The sequence below is a fragment of the Triticum urartu genome, chromosome 4 (genome assembly GCF_003073215.2).
Source record: "Triticum urartu cultivar G1812 chromosome 4, Tu2.1, whole genome shotgun sequence".
NCBI lineage: Eukaryota > Viridiplantae > Streptophyta > Magnoliopsida > Poales > Poaceae > Triticum > Triticum urartu.
In genome coordinates, this window is record NC_053025.1 from 23,891,816 (window position 1) to 23,906,243 (window position 14,428).

The window sequence follows — 14,428 nt, forward strand, 5'->3', positions numbered from 1 at the left end:
AGGGGTTCTTACCTGTGTTACAAGGTGTGAAATTGAGCTCAGCTCAATGTCCGACCACGACAGAAGATATAGAAGAGATGAGTGTCATCCCCTATGCCTCAGCCATAGGTTCTATTATGTATGCCATGCTGTATACCAGACCTGATGTAAACCTTGCCGTAAGTTTGGTAGGAAGGTACCAAAGTAATCCCGGAAAGGAACACTGGACAGCGGTCAAGAATATCCTAAAGTACCTGAAAAGGACTAAGGAAATGTTTCTCGTTTATGGAGGTGACGAAGAGCTCGTCGTAAAGGGTTACGTCGACGCTAGCTTCGACACAGATCTAGATGACTCTAAGTCACAAACCGGATACGTGTATATTTTGAATGGTGGGGCAGTAAGCTGGTGCAGTTGCAAGCAGAGCGTCGTGGCGGGATCTACATGTGAAGCGGAGTACATGACAGCCTCGGAGGCAGCACATGAAGCAATTTGGGTGAAGGAGTTCATCACCGACCTAGGAGTCATACCCAATGCGTCGGGGCCAATCAAGCTCTTCTGTGACAACACTGGAGCTATTGCACTTGCCAAGGAGCCCAGGTTTCACAAGAAGACAAGGCACATCAAGCGTCGCTTCAACTGCATTCGTGAAAATGTTCAAGATGGAGACATAGATATTTGTAAAGTACATACAGACCTGAATGTAGCAGATCCGTTGACTAAACCTCTCCCTAGAGCAAAACATGATCAACACCAGAATTCCATGGGTGTTCGATTCATCACAATGTAACTAGATTATTGACTCTAGTGCAAGTGGGAAACTATTGGAAATATGCCCTAGAGGCAATAATAAAAGGTTTATTATTATATTTCCTTGTTCATGATAATTGTCTTTTATTCATGCTATAATTGTGTTATCCGGAAATCGTAATACATGTGTGAATAACAGACACCAACATGTCCCTAGTAAGCCTCTAGTTGACTAGCTCGTTGATCAACAGATAGTCATGGTTTCCTGACTATGGACATTGGATGTCGTTGATAATGAGATCATATCATTAGGAGAATGATGTGATGGACAAGACCCAATCCTAAACATAGCACAAGATCGTATAGTTCGTTTGCTAGAGTTTTCCAATGTCAAGTATCTTTTCCTTAGACCATGAGATCGTGTAACTCCCGGATACTGTAGGAGTGCTTTGGGTGTATCAAACGTCACAACGTAACTGGGTGACCATAAAGGTATACTACGGGTATCTCCGAAAGTGTCTGTTGGGTTGACACGGATCAAGACTGGGATTTGTCACTCCGTATGACGGAGAGGTATCACTGGGCCCACTCTGTAATGCATCATCATTATGAGCTCAAAGTGACCAAGTGTCTGGTCACGGGATCATGCATTACGGTACGAGTAAAGTGACTTGCCGGTAACGAGATTGAACGAGGTATTGGGATACCCACGATCGAATCTCGGGCAAGTAACATACCGATTGACAAAGGGAATTGTATACGGGGTTGCTTGAATCCTCGACATCGTGGTTCATCCGATGAGATCATCGAGGAGCATGTGGGAGCCAACATGGGTATCCAGATCCCGCTGTTGGTTATTGACCGGAGAGCGATCTCGGTCATGTCTACATGTCTCCCGAACCCGTAGGGTCTACACACTTAAGGTTCGGTGATGCTAGGGTTGTAGGGATATGTATATGCAGTAACCCAAATGTTGTTCGGAGTCCCGAATGAGATCCCGGACGTCACGAGGAGTTCCAGAATGGTCCGGAGGTAAATAATTATATATAGGAAGTGCTATTTCGGCCATCGGGACAAGTTTCGGGGTCACCGGTATTGTACCGGGACCACCGGAAGGGTCCCGGGGGTCCACCGGGTGAGGCCACCTATCCCGGAGGGCCCCATGGGCTGAAGTGGGGAGGGGAACCAGCCCTTAGTGGGCTGGTGCGCCCCCCAAGGCCCACCCCTTGCGCCTAGGGTTGAAACCCTAGGGTGGGGGGGGGGCTCCCCACTTGCCTTGGGGGCACTCCACCCCCTTGGCCGCCGCCCCCCCTAGGAGATTGGATCTCCTAGGGCCGGCGCCCCCCCCCTAGGCCCCCTATATATAGTGGGGGGAGGGAGGGCCTCACACCCACGCCTTTGGTGCCTCCCTCTCCCTCTCCAACACCCCCTCCTCCTCCATAGAGCTTGGCGAAGCCCTGCCGGAGTACTGCAGCTCCACCACCACCACGCCGTCGTGCTGCTGCTGGAGCCATCTTCCTCAACCTCTCCTTCCCCCTTGCTGGATCAAGAAGGAGGAGACGTTACGCTGATCATACGTGTATTGAACGCGGAGGTGCCGTCCGTTCGGCGCTAGGATCTCCGGTGATTTGGATCACGTCGAGCACGACTTCCTCATCCCCGTTCTTTGAACGCTTCCGCGCGTGATCTACAAAGGTATGTAGATGCAATCCGATCACTCGTTGCTAGATGAATTCATAGATGGATCTTGATGAAACCGTAGGAAAATTTTTGTTTTCTGCAACGTTCCCCAACAAAAAAGACATCTAAGCCCTTAATTGGGTTTTGGCACCGATGACAGGTGACTTGAGAGATTAATGGTTAACAAGTGTTCAACGAGTAATTAGCTCCAAAGCGTTGAAAGGATTAGGGTTAGAGACCCTCCCAAGCAAAAAGTGAAAAGACGACAATACATTTCAATTTCCCATTATTTCTCATGTATTTGAACTGTAGGAAAAGCTGCAATAGTAAGAGGGTGAGATTTCATATTATGATATGATACAAACAAAATCATGACCGTTTTCACTGAAAAAGTTAACCCAAGCGTCGTTACACGAAATTTGCGTACCGCACGTACTAGTGGAAATCGTAGATTAAGGGGTGACACAATGATCTAACCAACAAAGCTCGCAACAACGAAGGAAACGTGCACGACAAAATTACCCAGGTTCAGGTGGCCGAGGTGGGTAACAACCCTACTTCTTGTCTTCGTTGATATAGTGAATACAGATTACAAGAGTATATGATGACTACAGAACCATAAACAGAATAGTTCATGTACCGGTCTATGTTCTCCGAACAATTACCGAAGTAGAGTGCCTGAACCGATCGTCAAACTCTTGTTGCTTCAGGTGGTACAAATCTCTGTGAGAAGAACTGCTGAGGAAGAGGCATGAAGAATGTGGTCCGGAAATTCAGAGCATATGTTGAAGCACCACAATTTCCACTTTGTGCCAACCTTCCATTCATTATTAAAGTGCACGAGCAGGAGAGAAAGCATGACATTCTGACTCCATGAACAAAGCAATTGAACAATACAGAACAACAGCTCCTTGGATGGATTTACTATGCATGGATATTACAGGGAGCACCAGCGCTTCAGCTAAACAACATAGACCCTGTCAGACATTGTGCTTCACTTAACAGCGTGCATCCTAGCGATAAACTAACTTTAGCATGCCTTAACTACAGAGTACTCCCTCCGTAAACTATAAGAGTGTTTAGATCACTAAAATAGTGATCTAAACGCTCTTATATTAGTTTACAGAGGGAGTACTTAAGAAGACACAAAACTAAACCCATATATACAAAAGACTCTGACTGACTGATTGGAGAGGCACAAAGGTCACAGAAAGGTCAACATATGAAGTTGGTGATAACTAACACCAGAGTCATGGAAAATAGGGGTTTTCCTTCTTCTGATATATTGCAAACAACTGCTTCGAGTAATGAAAAGCCATCTTGTGACAGAACTCGAGAGCATACCGATCTTACTCTGCTAATTAAGTTAATCTGTTAACTAAATGTGTCACTGATAGTGGGGCCCCACTAGTTGCAAGAACAAGTGATCAACGTATTCTTCTTTACCACGGAACTAACAGTAAGTTTCATGACTAGCCTCAACTGTATTTACAGGTTCAATAGCCTAAGTGAGTTCTCTCGTGAATAAATATGGATATGGTGATTGTTCATAAACTTCTTGAAAATTTGACAAACTTATTATCAGTGTTCCAAGCTCCATGTGTTTTAGAGCTAGCTAAGACCACGCTGGTCTAGGCTCACCTCCTTCTTCACCACTTGATACTTCAAACCCTTCTTGTCGTCAGTAGCTTCAATGCAGATTGTTGAGCCTTCACTGGCTTCTCCTTTGACCAACATCTTCGAAAGTGTTGTCATCACATTCTGTTGCATCCACCTCCTTATGGGTCTTGCACCGTATGTCTACAAGAGGTGTTGATGCATGGTTACCGAAACATACAAACATGCGGAGAAGAAACAATCTCCGGTCATATGCAAACACGAGGCTTTAAACATGTGATAATTTTGAATAGAAGATATACTTACTGGGTTGTATGATTCCGATAAGATGGTGTCCAACGCGGCATCACTAACAGAAAGAGAGATGCCCTTGGTAGCTACTCTGGCCATAATGATCTTCATCTGGATTTTCATTATCTCCTTCAGTTTGTCGTGCGAAAGCGGCTCAAATATAACAATCTCACTCAGTCTGTTGAGAAGCTCAGGCTTGAAGTGCTTGCAAACCTATACGAACAAATACATATAATAATTAGCAATTGCTGCTGCAGCTTTCACAGGGGCTGTCTGGGACTCACAAACCTGTTCCATGAGAAGGTCCCGTACAGATTCCGTTGTGTTTTCTCTAGCCGTCTTTGATATTAGGTAATCAGATCCAAGATTTGAGGTCATGATGATGATAGTATTCTTGAAATCTACAGTCTGGCCTCTGCCATCAGTCAACCTGCCATCATCAAGGATTTGAAGAAAAATATTGAACACCGAGGGATCTGCTTTCTCCACCTCATCAAAAAGGATGACACTGTACGGGTTCCTCCTAACTTTCTCAGTCAGTTGTCCACCATCTTCATAGCCACGATAGCTTTAAGAATGTTAAAGAGAACAGTCAAACTTCAGATTAAGACTAAGGTACAATAAGATGATTTATAATGCTAAAAAATAAGAAGAGAACACACAGTATATGAATTAAACCTTGGAGGTGCTCCAACGAGACGCAACACAGAACTACTCCCGACATATTCAGACATGTCAAAGCGAACCAACATCTTCTCACTATCAAATAGCTGTTCGGCAAGAGCTTTTGCGAGCTCTGTCTTTCCAACACCAGTTGAGCCCAAGAAGAGGAAAGAGCCTATGGGCTGGCCAGGATGATCAAGGCCAGCTCTAGAACGTAACACTGCATCTGCTACTAGGTTGACGGCTTCATCCTGGCCAACAACACGCTCATGCAGTCTGTCCGCTAGGCAGATTAACTTATCCTTCTCGTCTTGATTAAGTGCGGTGACGGGAATTCCAGTCCATCGGCTCACAACCTTCAAATAACAACATGGGAACATCATGGTAAGCATGACTCGTCGATCGCAACAATAGACACAAATATTATTAAGAAAAGAATGCCTACTTGTGCGACATGATCTGGGGTGATAATTGCTTCCTTCATTGCATTTGCAGAGCTACTTTTTGTAGTGTTCACTTCCGCCTTTTGGCGGTTAATCCGCCTCATCTTTTTGCTTGCAGTGGCGCATGCCTCGTCAATTAGATCAATTGCCTTGTCAGGAAACTGACGACCTGCAGTACAGATAAAAATAACATCCATCAATTTTCTCCAACATATACATTCTGGCCACTAATCAATGCATTGATGTACCCAATGCAACAAGGGTGCTCCAATGTGATTATCCTCTCCCTTGAATTGTACAGCACAACTTCATGTAAATAGCCTAAATTGGCAAGTAAGCCTCAACAAAGATGAACATCTGACTATAACAAATTAAGATCATATATACTCCATCTTCTTCCCTTCCATTCTTTTTAATTATACTTCCTAAGTGACTAGGTGGGTGCACATCAATCAAAATGAGTAAAACTGATGGGTTCCTCACCGGTGATATAGCGGCCAGCAAGCTGTGCAGCAGCAACAAGAGCTGTATCCTGGATTTCCAAGCCATGGTGCCGTTCGTGCCGCTTCTTTAGCGCCTGCAGAATCTCAATGGTTGTGTCCATGCTCGGCTCCTCGACCTGCACCTTTTGGAACCGCCGCTCCAGTGCGGCATCCTTCTCGATGTACTTACGGTACTCATCGAAAGTTGTGGCACCCACGCAGCGGATACGACCACGGGCCAATGCTGGCTTCAGCATGTTGGCAGCATCGTTGGCACTCTTCCTGGAGCGCCCGGCACCAAGAAGCATGTGCATCTCGTCGATGAACAGAATCACCTTGCCATCCGCGGCCTCCACCTGATTTATCACATCCTTCATGCGTCTCTCAAAGGAGCCACGCCACTTGGTCCCAGCCACCAATGCTCCGACGTCGAGCTCAATGACGCGCGCGCCGGCAAGAACGTCGGGGACCATCCTGGCGGCAATGCGTTGGGCGAGGGCCTCGGCGACAGCCGTCTTGCCTACCCCTGCAGCGCCGACGAGCGCGACGCAGTTCTTGGTCCGGCGGCAGAGGATGGAGACGACACGGTCGATCTCGTCGTCGCGGCCGATCACCGGATCGGTTTTTCCAGCCGATGCCGTCATGTCCCGGCCGAACTTCAGCAGGCACGCACGGCGTTGGTAGTACCTCCACGCTGCCCAGCCCACAGCAGCGGCTGCCCCAAGGCAGAGGACGGCTTTGGTGTCGCTAGACAGGTTTCCGCCCGAGCGCGGTACAGAGGCTCCCGACCGATCGAAGGCTGCACTCCTTGCCATGGCCCTGTCGAAATCCATAACCTGAACAAAGCAAAACACCGGATTGCTCCATACATTACATCTTGTCTACATGAAAGACCACAAGTACTACTTGTCTTACAGGGATTAAACTTTGTTTTTGCATGCGGTGTGGAGTTCTGAAACTGATTTAACCTAGCAGTGCTAGACGATATCAAGGTAGCAGGATTTCGCAAAAATGAGGGACAGAAAGTTAAACCTTTTTTTCAGAAAACAGAGGACTCCTGAGCGTAGCTGCTCCGATGATCGCCGCCGCTCGCAGCGATGTCCAGTCCGCCGCTGCTCGGCCCAATGCCCAGGACCCCTCGTCGACTCGGCTTGGTTAGGTGCGCGCAGGCGTCGTTCGAGTCCCCAATCCGCCGACGGGTGCTCCGCCGCTCAACGCCAGAAACCCTCGTCGCCTCGATCTGGGTAGGTGCGCACCGGCGCTGCCCCAGTTCCAATCCACCGGTGGGTGCTCCGCTGCTCACCGCTCACGCCCAGGAGCCCTCGTCGGCTCGACCTGGTCAGGTGCGCGCCGGTGGCGGCGCCGCTCGAGTCCCCGTCCCGTCTGCTCTCGCACGCACTTCCCTTTTTTTTCGATAACCAACACGCACGCACATGTCCAAGGGTAAAAGCACGCACTTTCGTGGGCTACCCTTCTAACTGGACCGTAAGGCTGGTAAAGGCCGGTTACGCAGGGCCAGCCCTATGTGTCGCTTATAGCGATATCTAGCGTGCTCTTGCGTCAGGCGCCTTCAAATGTGTATATAAAAAAAATGTTGACTATGTATTAAAAAAATGTCAGTGGGAGGGAAAGATGTCTTCATTAAATCCATAGCCCAGGCAGTGCCAGTATATTTCATTTCATGTTTTAAGCTACCCTGGGGTCTTTGTGAGCATGATCCGTAAATTCTGATGGGAATGCAAAGAAGGTTAGAGGAAACGTAGTTGGGCCTCGTGGAGTGTGATGGCTAGACCAAAGTTCTGCGGTGGACTTGGATTCTGAGATGTTGAGCTATTTAATCTTGCACTCTTAGCCAGACAGGCGTGACGGATCTTTACTGATCAAAACTCACTGAGCGCAAGAATTTCGAAGGCAAAATACTTCCCGTCGTGTGACTTTCTGACGGACCCTTCCACTATAACTCGCCAAATCTGTGATGGTGAGGCCACTTAAATATGGCGCCATAACTGGCTCCCACGAGATTTTAACATGCTTCCAATTGTAGGTTTGGTCACTAATCCCCCATTGTTAGTTTCTGGGTTGATCACAGGTAATGCCGAGTGGGACCACCAAAGAATTCTTGAGGTGTTTTTGCCAACATATGTCGAAGCAATCATGTCTATGCCGGGCCGCGGAGGAGGAGCAGCGCGAGGCCGAGGAGGAGGAGCGCAAGGCCGAGGAGGAGGCGCGCCAGGCCGCCGCTGCACAGGCGGCCGCACAGCCCCCCGCGCCGGCACTGCCCATGTCAGCACCGCCTGCGCCCGACATGGCCGCGCTCTGGAACACAACGTTCTCCTGGGCCGGACCAGCGCCGACGCTCATCGACCTCACGGACCCCGAGGACGACGACGACGCCTAAAGCAACGCACTACCTCGTTTAGGTTGTTTTTATTTTTTTAAATACAAATGTGGACGCGTGGACTCTCACCTGCCTTCGTGGCCGGCTTTATATTTAATTAATGTTGTTTTTCTTTTTTAATATGCATGCGTTATTTATTTATTTTCTAGCTCCATCAAAATGGGTCAGTCTAGCGTTGGGCGTACGTGCCGACCTAAACGCGAAAACGGACATCCGTGTTCGTCTGGTCAACCCAAACGGACAAAAAACGGACAAAAGCACCGTCCGTTTGGATCAACCCGTTGGAGTTGCTCTGACTGTTTTCTTTAAATAAGAAATGTAGTACAAATGCAGAGCTTATACAATACACTCGCACGGTCATTTCTTGTAAAACACATGCGCACATTTAGTCCAACCGATCGTCTTCCATCGGTATGCACCCTTCGCCGGTAGGCAAAACAAGAACTATGGTGCAGTGAAGTAGTGATGTAGCACGACCCACGCCCATGCCGGAGCCGTGAATACCAGACAAAGTGTACCACGCACGAGGCCGCAGCACTCCTGTCCCGTCCATACGTGATAGTACATGCATGGTGATGGTGATTGCTCGTACTCCTAGTCCTAGCTTAGGATGCTCGCGGTTGCGGTCCGACGGCGGAGTACGTACGTACTCCAACGTACTGGTGTCGCCGGGGGCTAAATTTCGTATTTTGATCTTTTTCTAAAACGTATTCAAGATTTGACGCTAGTTTGAAAAAAAATCGAGGTCTGATCCTTTTGCTATCGCCAGGGAACATGATGGTAAGGTATAACAGCCTACTGCTAGCCCAGTTGGCGGTAGTGATGTTTCCTACCGCCAAAGTCCCTGTCGGTAAGCTGTTAGACCCTACCGCCATGGACTCTGGCGGTCGCAAAAGAGTCAGATCTCAAAAAAAAAATTAAACTATGATCAAATTTTGAATGAGTTTTAAAAAAGGGTCAAAACACGAAAATTTGGGCACAGGCGCACGGCCGTAACCGCCCGTCCATCCGGGACCGGCATTGACCCGCGGCAGGCTCCGTGGCCCGTACCGTACCAGCCAAGTCAGCGCGTGAAGGCGCGCCAGCCAACCCAAGTCGCGCTTGGCAGGCGGCGCTCGTGGATGGGTCGGCCCGCCCAAATTGGCCAGGCATGGCGACCGGTGGCCGCCCCAATCTTCCGCGGTCTGCGGTCGCTGCCTCGTCGGAGCTGGACCTGGACGTCGCAACGCCACAACTCCGGAGTATGCTGACATGAAGAGAGATGTTGCTCCTGTCAACGCTGATCCAGCGGGATGCTGCTTCTGTCAACTTCAGCCGGCTGTATCTAACCACAAATCAACTTTCAGGCTGCTCAAGCTGCTACTTTTACATGCTTGATGGCCCATTTAACCGCGTGTAAGCTATGGAATCACTATCTGGCTTGCACGTCGCCACGGATCGGTTCCGGCGCAATGCTGATGCAGTGGCAATATAGTACAGCATAACCTCTGTTCCTAAATATTAATTAAACTGACAAAACGTCATACATTTAGAAACTTTCTCGAGTGCAAAATCTCAGGCAACTTCTAAGTTTGGTATGAGCCAGGTCAAAAAAAAGAGCTTTTTTATGGTACCCTATACTGCTAAGGGGGAACGGAGCAGTATAAAATCATCAACCGTTGATTTTGTGAGGGTAATTTAGTCAGTTTCAGCCCATCAGCGATCGGTCTGTTCGTTGTACTTGGAAAAAGAAAAATCGCGGGCACAGGGCCGTCGGTCGTCGCCCTGCTCGCCGCCGACTGCGCCATCAACGAACTCGCCGTCGTATCGCTGTATCCGCGAGTGCTCCAGCCACCACCCTCCGCCCGCGCGCGTCGACCTCGCTGCTTCGAGTCGCTGCATATCCAGCCGCATCTCCCGCCGGCTTAATTAATATACATTGCCCGCACACCGTCACACGCACGGCTTCGTCCTCGTCAGTACAGACTACTCCCCGTAGACAAAAAGTGTAATGGCTCGGACAACTGTACCATTCTGCTGGAGTGCCTGACCATTAGCATGGCCGAGGAAAGGGACGCGACTCCCTGAAGAAGACGACGACATGCATCAGCGCCCGCGCGACAGAGAAAGGGGTGGATGCGAGACCTGGGCTCCGACGGGCGCGTGCCGGCGTGCGTGCAACCATGCGGGAAATGGAAGAGGAAGGGCTGACTTCGTCGGGACTCGGGAGGCAGGACGATTTCTCTACCTCCTTAAATTACCCTCACAAAACGTGTGCTGCTGCAGGCCGAGCGCACAGTGCCACTGAATACTGCTGGGGATGGTGCTAGTCCAATTGAGCGGTATAGATGGATGACCACCGTTGGATTTCGAGAATAGAGGGTCCATATTGATTACCGGGTACTGTAAAAGAGCTCAAAAAAAAAAAAGAGAGACAACATTGGCGCTTCATCATTAAGCAAGCAGTAGGAGTTCCAGTGGTGAGCTTGACCCGGACAATGGACTACGTATGTAAGTATTGTTTTTTAGCCACTGACACGGGAACAAGTCCCGGCCGCCACCAGCAGGCAGTTGGCCGATAGCCGGTAGCATCTCAGAATAGTTTTGTTTGGCCCCGTGCGCGGCGGCGGGATGCTCGGCCGACGACGACCGGCTGGGACGAGAGAAGCCAACAGCCCTGCAAGGCGCCGCGCGGCTCGGACGGACGGTCGCGCGACCCGGCTCGGCCACGGCGCCCGCCACGAATTTTCTAGCCTTTCCGCACGAGCAGAGGAAGAAGATCTGCGCGTGACTGCAGCCGAGTCCGCCGCCCGCACGACAGCCGCACGGTGGGCCAGCCTCGCAGGTGTGCCATGCGCAGCCGCAGCGTGCTGCGCTACTCTGTGTGCTCTATCGTGGACAAGACTTGTGTGCTCCCGGCGTGTGCTCATCCGTACTCCTGCGTACGTGACTTAACTATCGTTGTTCAGAGCATCTCGTGAAAATCATTTATAACTGCCTATAAAAAGGAAAGTTTTGCGGTACCTCAAGGCATCCGGCACGGAACATACCATAAAATCCGTCCCGCAAACGGTACCGCGAGGCCTCTGACACGCAAATCTTTCGTGGCTTTGTAAATTCTAGAATTTCAAGAACCGAATAGAAGGACACGCAAATTTTTCGTGGCTTTGTAAATTCTAGAATTGTAAGAACCGAATAGAAGGACACTCAAATTTTTCGTGGCTTTGTAAATTCTAGAATTATAAGAACCGAATAGAAGGGCGCGTCTAGCCGATGGCCATTGACTGGTTAGCATTACCGAGCATCCACCCCAAGTAAGAAACTTTTTTTCTCATGTCATCTAATTAGGAAATCCCTCACGCCATGCAAAAACTGATTTCACCTGGTCCCTTCCACTTCCTTCCATATTAAACAACGTGTAAGTGTGAACGCATTAAATTTATACTTCATTTTTTTTAAAAGTCATAACTTTTGAACCGAATATCGAAATTGAGATCCGCTTTCACCGTTGGAATCCTCGCAACATGCTCTTTGAAACTAGATCTCGCATGCTTATGTTTCGACAAACTTTTATGTGTGCAATTTACTTCCTGTTTTGTGCAACTGCCTAGCCGTTGATATGCAACTACCTCAGACTCGACGTGTAACTTTTCCCCTACTCGTGGACATGCAGTTTTCAGTGATGTGAACAGGTGTGAATGCGTTTACTACGGGTTCTATTTTCCTAAAAATGTCTTAACTTTTGAACCGAATATTGAAATTAAGATGTTCTTTTACTGTTGGGAACCTCATGGCATGCTCATCCAAACAAGATCCCACATAGGTATGTTTCGACGACCTTTTTTCTATGCAATTTACTGCCCATTTGGTGCAACTGCCCAGCTATCAATGTGCAACTACCGGCAAGTCAATATGCAACTTTTTCTCATACATGTGGACATGCCGTTTTCGTTGTTGAAGTCTTCACCCCATACTACCCATCTGAGCAAGCTCATGGCTCACCTGATTCCCATCTCTCCTAACATGTGCTATCCCATGCTCACGTCCCAGACCCAACAAACGCTTTGTTTCTTCCACTAACGATGCAACCGCGACCTATTAACTGCTGCCTCAGTGATCATAGCTACGGCAGTTGTACAGTCCGTCTCCAGGATGAAAGGATCAGAGCTCCATTCAAGTGTGAGAGATACACCCTCCATACATGCTGCGATCTCGGCTTCAAGCGCACTCGAACACCTCGGCAGGAATCGGCACGAGGCAAATGTTGGAAATATGCCCTAGAGGCAATAATAAAAGCATTATTATTATATTTCCTTGTTCATGATAATTGTCTTTATTCATGCTATAATTGTGTTATCCGGAAATCGTAATACATGTGTGAATAATAGACACCAACATGTCCCTAGTAAGCCTCTAGTTGACTAGCTCGTTGATCAACAGATAGTCATGGTTTCCTGACTATGGACATTGGATGTCATTGATAACGAGATCATATCATTAGGAGAATGATGTGATGGACAAGACCCAATCCTAAACATAGCACAAGATCGTATAGTTCGTTTGCTAGAGTTTTTCAATGTCAAGTATCTTTTCCTTAGACCATGAGATCGTGTAACTCCCGGATACCGTAGGAGTGCTTTGGGTGTGCCAAACGTCACAACGTAACTGGGTGACTATAAAGGTATACTACGGGTATCTCCGAAAGTGTCTGTTGGGTTAACACGGATCAAGACTGGGATTTGTCACTCCGTATGACGGAGAGGTATCACTGGGCCCACTCGGTAATGCATCATCATTATGAGCTCAAAGTGACCAAGTGTCTGGTCACGGGATCATGCATTACGGTACGAGTAAAGTGACTTGCCGGTAACGAGATTGAACGAGGTATTGGGATACCGACGATCGAATCTCGGGCAAGTAACATACCGATTGACAAAGGGAATTGTATACGGGGTTGCTTGAATCCTTGACATCGTGGTTCATCCGATGAGATCATCGAGGAGCATGTGGGAGCCAACATGGGTATCCAGATCCCGCTGTTGGTTATTGACCGGAGAGTCGTCTCGGTCATGTCTACATGTCTCCCGAACCCGTAGGGTCTACACACTTAAGGTTCGGTGACGCTAGGGTTGTAGGGATATGTATATGCAGTAACCCGAATGTTGTTCGGAGTCCCGGATGAGATCCCGGACGTCACGAGGAGTTCCGGAATGGTCCGGAGGTAAATAATTATATATAGGAAGTGCTATTTCGGCCATCGGGACAAGTTTCGGGGTTATCGGTATTGTACCAGGACCACCGGAAGGGTCCCGGGAGTCCACCGGGTGGGTCCACCTGCCACGGGGGGGCACATGGGCTGTAGGGGGTGCGCCTTGGCCTACATGGGCCAAGGGCACCAGCCCCATAAGGCCCATGCGCCTAGGGTTCACAAAAGGGAAGAGTCCCACTAGTGGAAGGCACCTCATAGGTGCCTTGGGGGGGAGGGAAACCTCCCTTGGCCGCCGCCCCCCTAGGAGATTGGATCTCCTAGGGCCGGCGCCGCCCCCCCTTGGCCCTCCTATATATAGTGGGGGAAGGAGGGCTTTTCATCCACGCCTTTGGTTGCCTCCTTCTCCCTCTCCAACACCTCCTCCTCCTCCATAGTGCTTGGCGAAGCCCTGACGGAGTACTGCAGCTCCATCACCACCACGCCGCCGTGCTGCTGCTGGAGCCATCTTCCTCAACCTCTCCTTCCCTCTTGCTGGATCAAGAAGAAGGAGGCGTTACGCTGACCGTACGTGTGTTGAACGCGGAGGTGCCGTCCGTTCGGTGCTAGGATCTCCGGTGATTTGGATTACGTCATGTTCGACTACCTCATCCCCGTTCTTTGAACGCTTCCGCTCGCGATCTACAAAGGTATGTAGATGCATCCGATCACTCGTTGCTAGATGAACTCATAGATGGATCTTGGTGAAACCGTAGGAAATTTTTTGTTTTCTGCAACGTTCCCCAACAGTGGCATCATGAGCTAGGTCTATGCGTAGTTCTTCTTGCGCAAGTAGAACACAATTTGTTGTGGGCGTTGATGTTGTCAACTTTCTTGCCGCTACTAGTCTTATCTTGCTTCAACGGTATTGTGGGATGAAGCGGCCCGGACCAACCTTACACG

The 14,428-nt window shown here is 49.0% G+C and overlaps 1 protein-coding gene across 1 annotated transcript; it reads right to left on the reverse strand.

Annotated features, from left to right (window-relative positions):
• Window positions 1-2,949: 2,949 nt before the first annotated feature.
• LOC125550398 (chaperone protein ClpB1-like) lies at window positions 2,950-7,333 on the reverse strand. Its single transcript, XM_048713391.1, has 8 exons — window positions 6,936-7,333; window positions 5,905-6,739; window positions 5,424-5,590; window positions 4,994-5,334; window positions 4,604-4,883; window positions 4,331-4,528; window positions 4,049-4,207; window positions 2,950-3,224 (listed from the first exon to the last, which is right to left on the reverse strand). Exons 2-8 carry the CDS (start codon window positions 6,734-6,736, stop codon window positions 3,114-3,116), a joined length of 2,088 nt encoding a protein of 695 aa, XP_048569348.1. The 5' UTR covers window positions 6,737-6,739; window positions 6,936-7,333; the 3' UTR covers window positions 2,950-3,113.
• Between the last annotated feature and the right edge of the window lie 7,095 nt (window positions 7,334-14,428).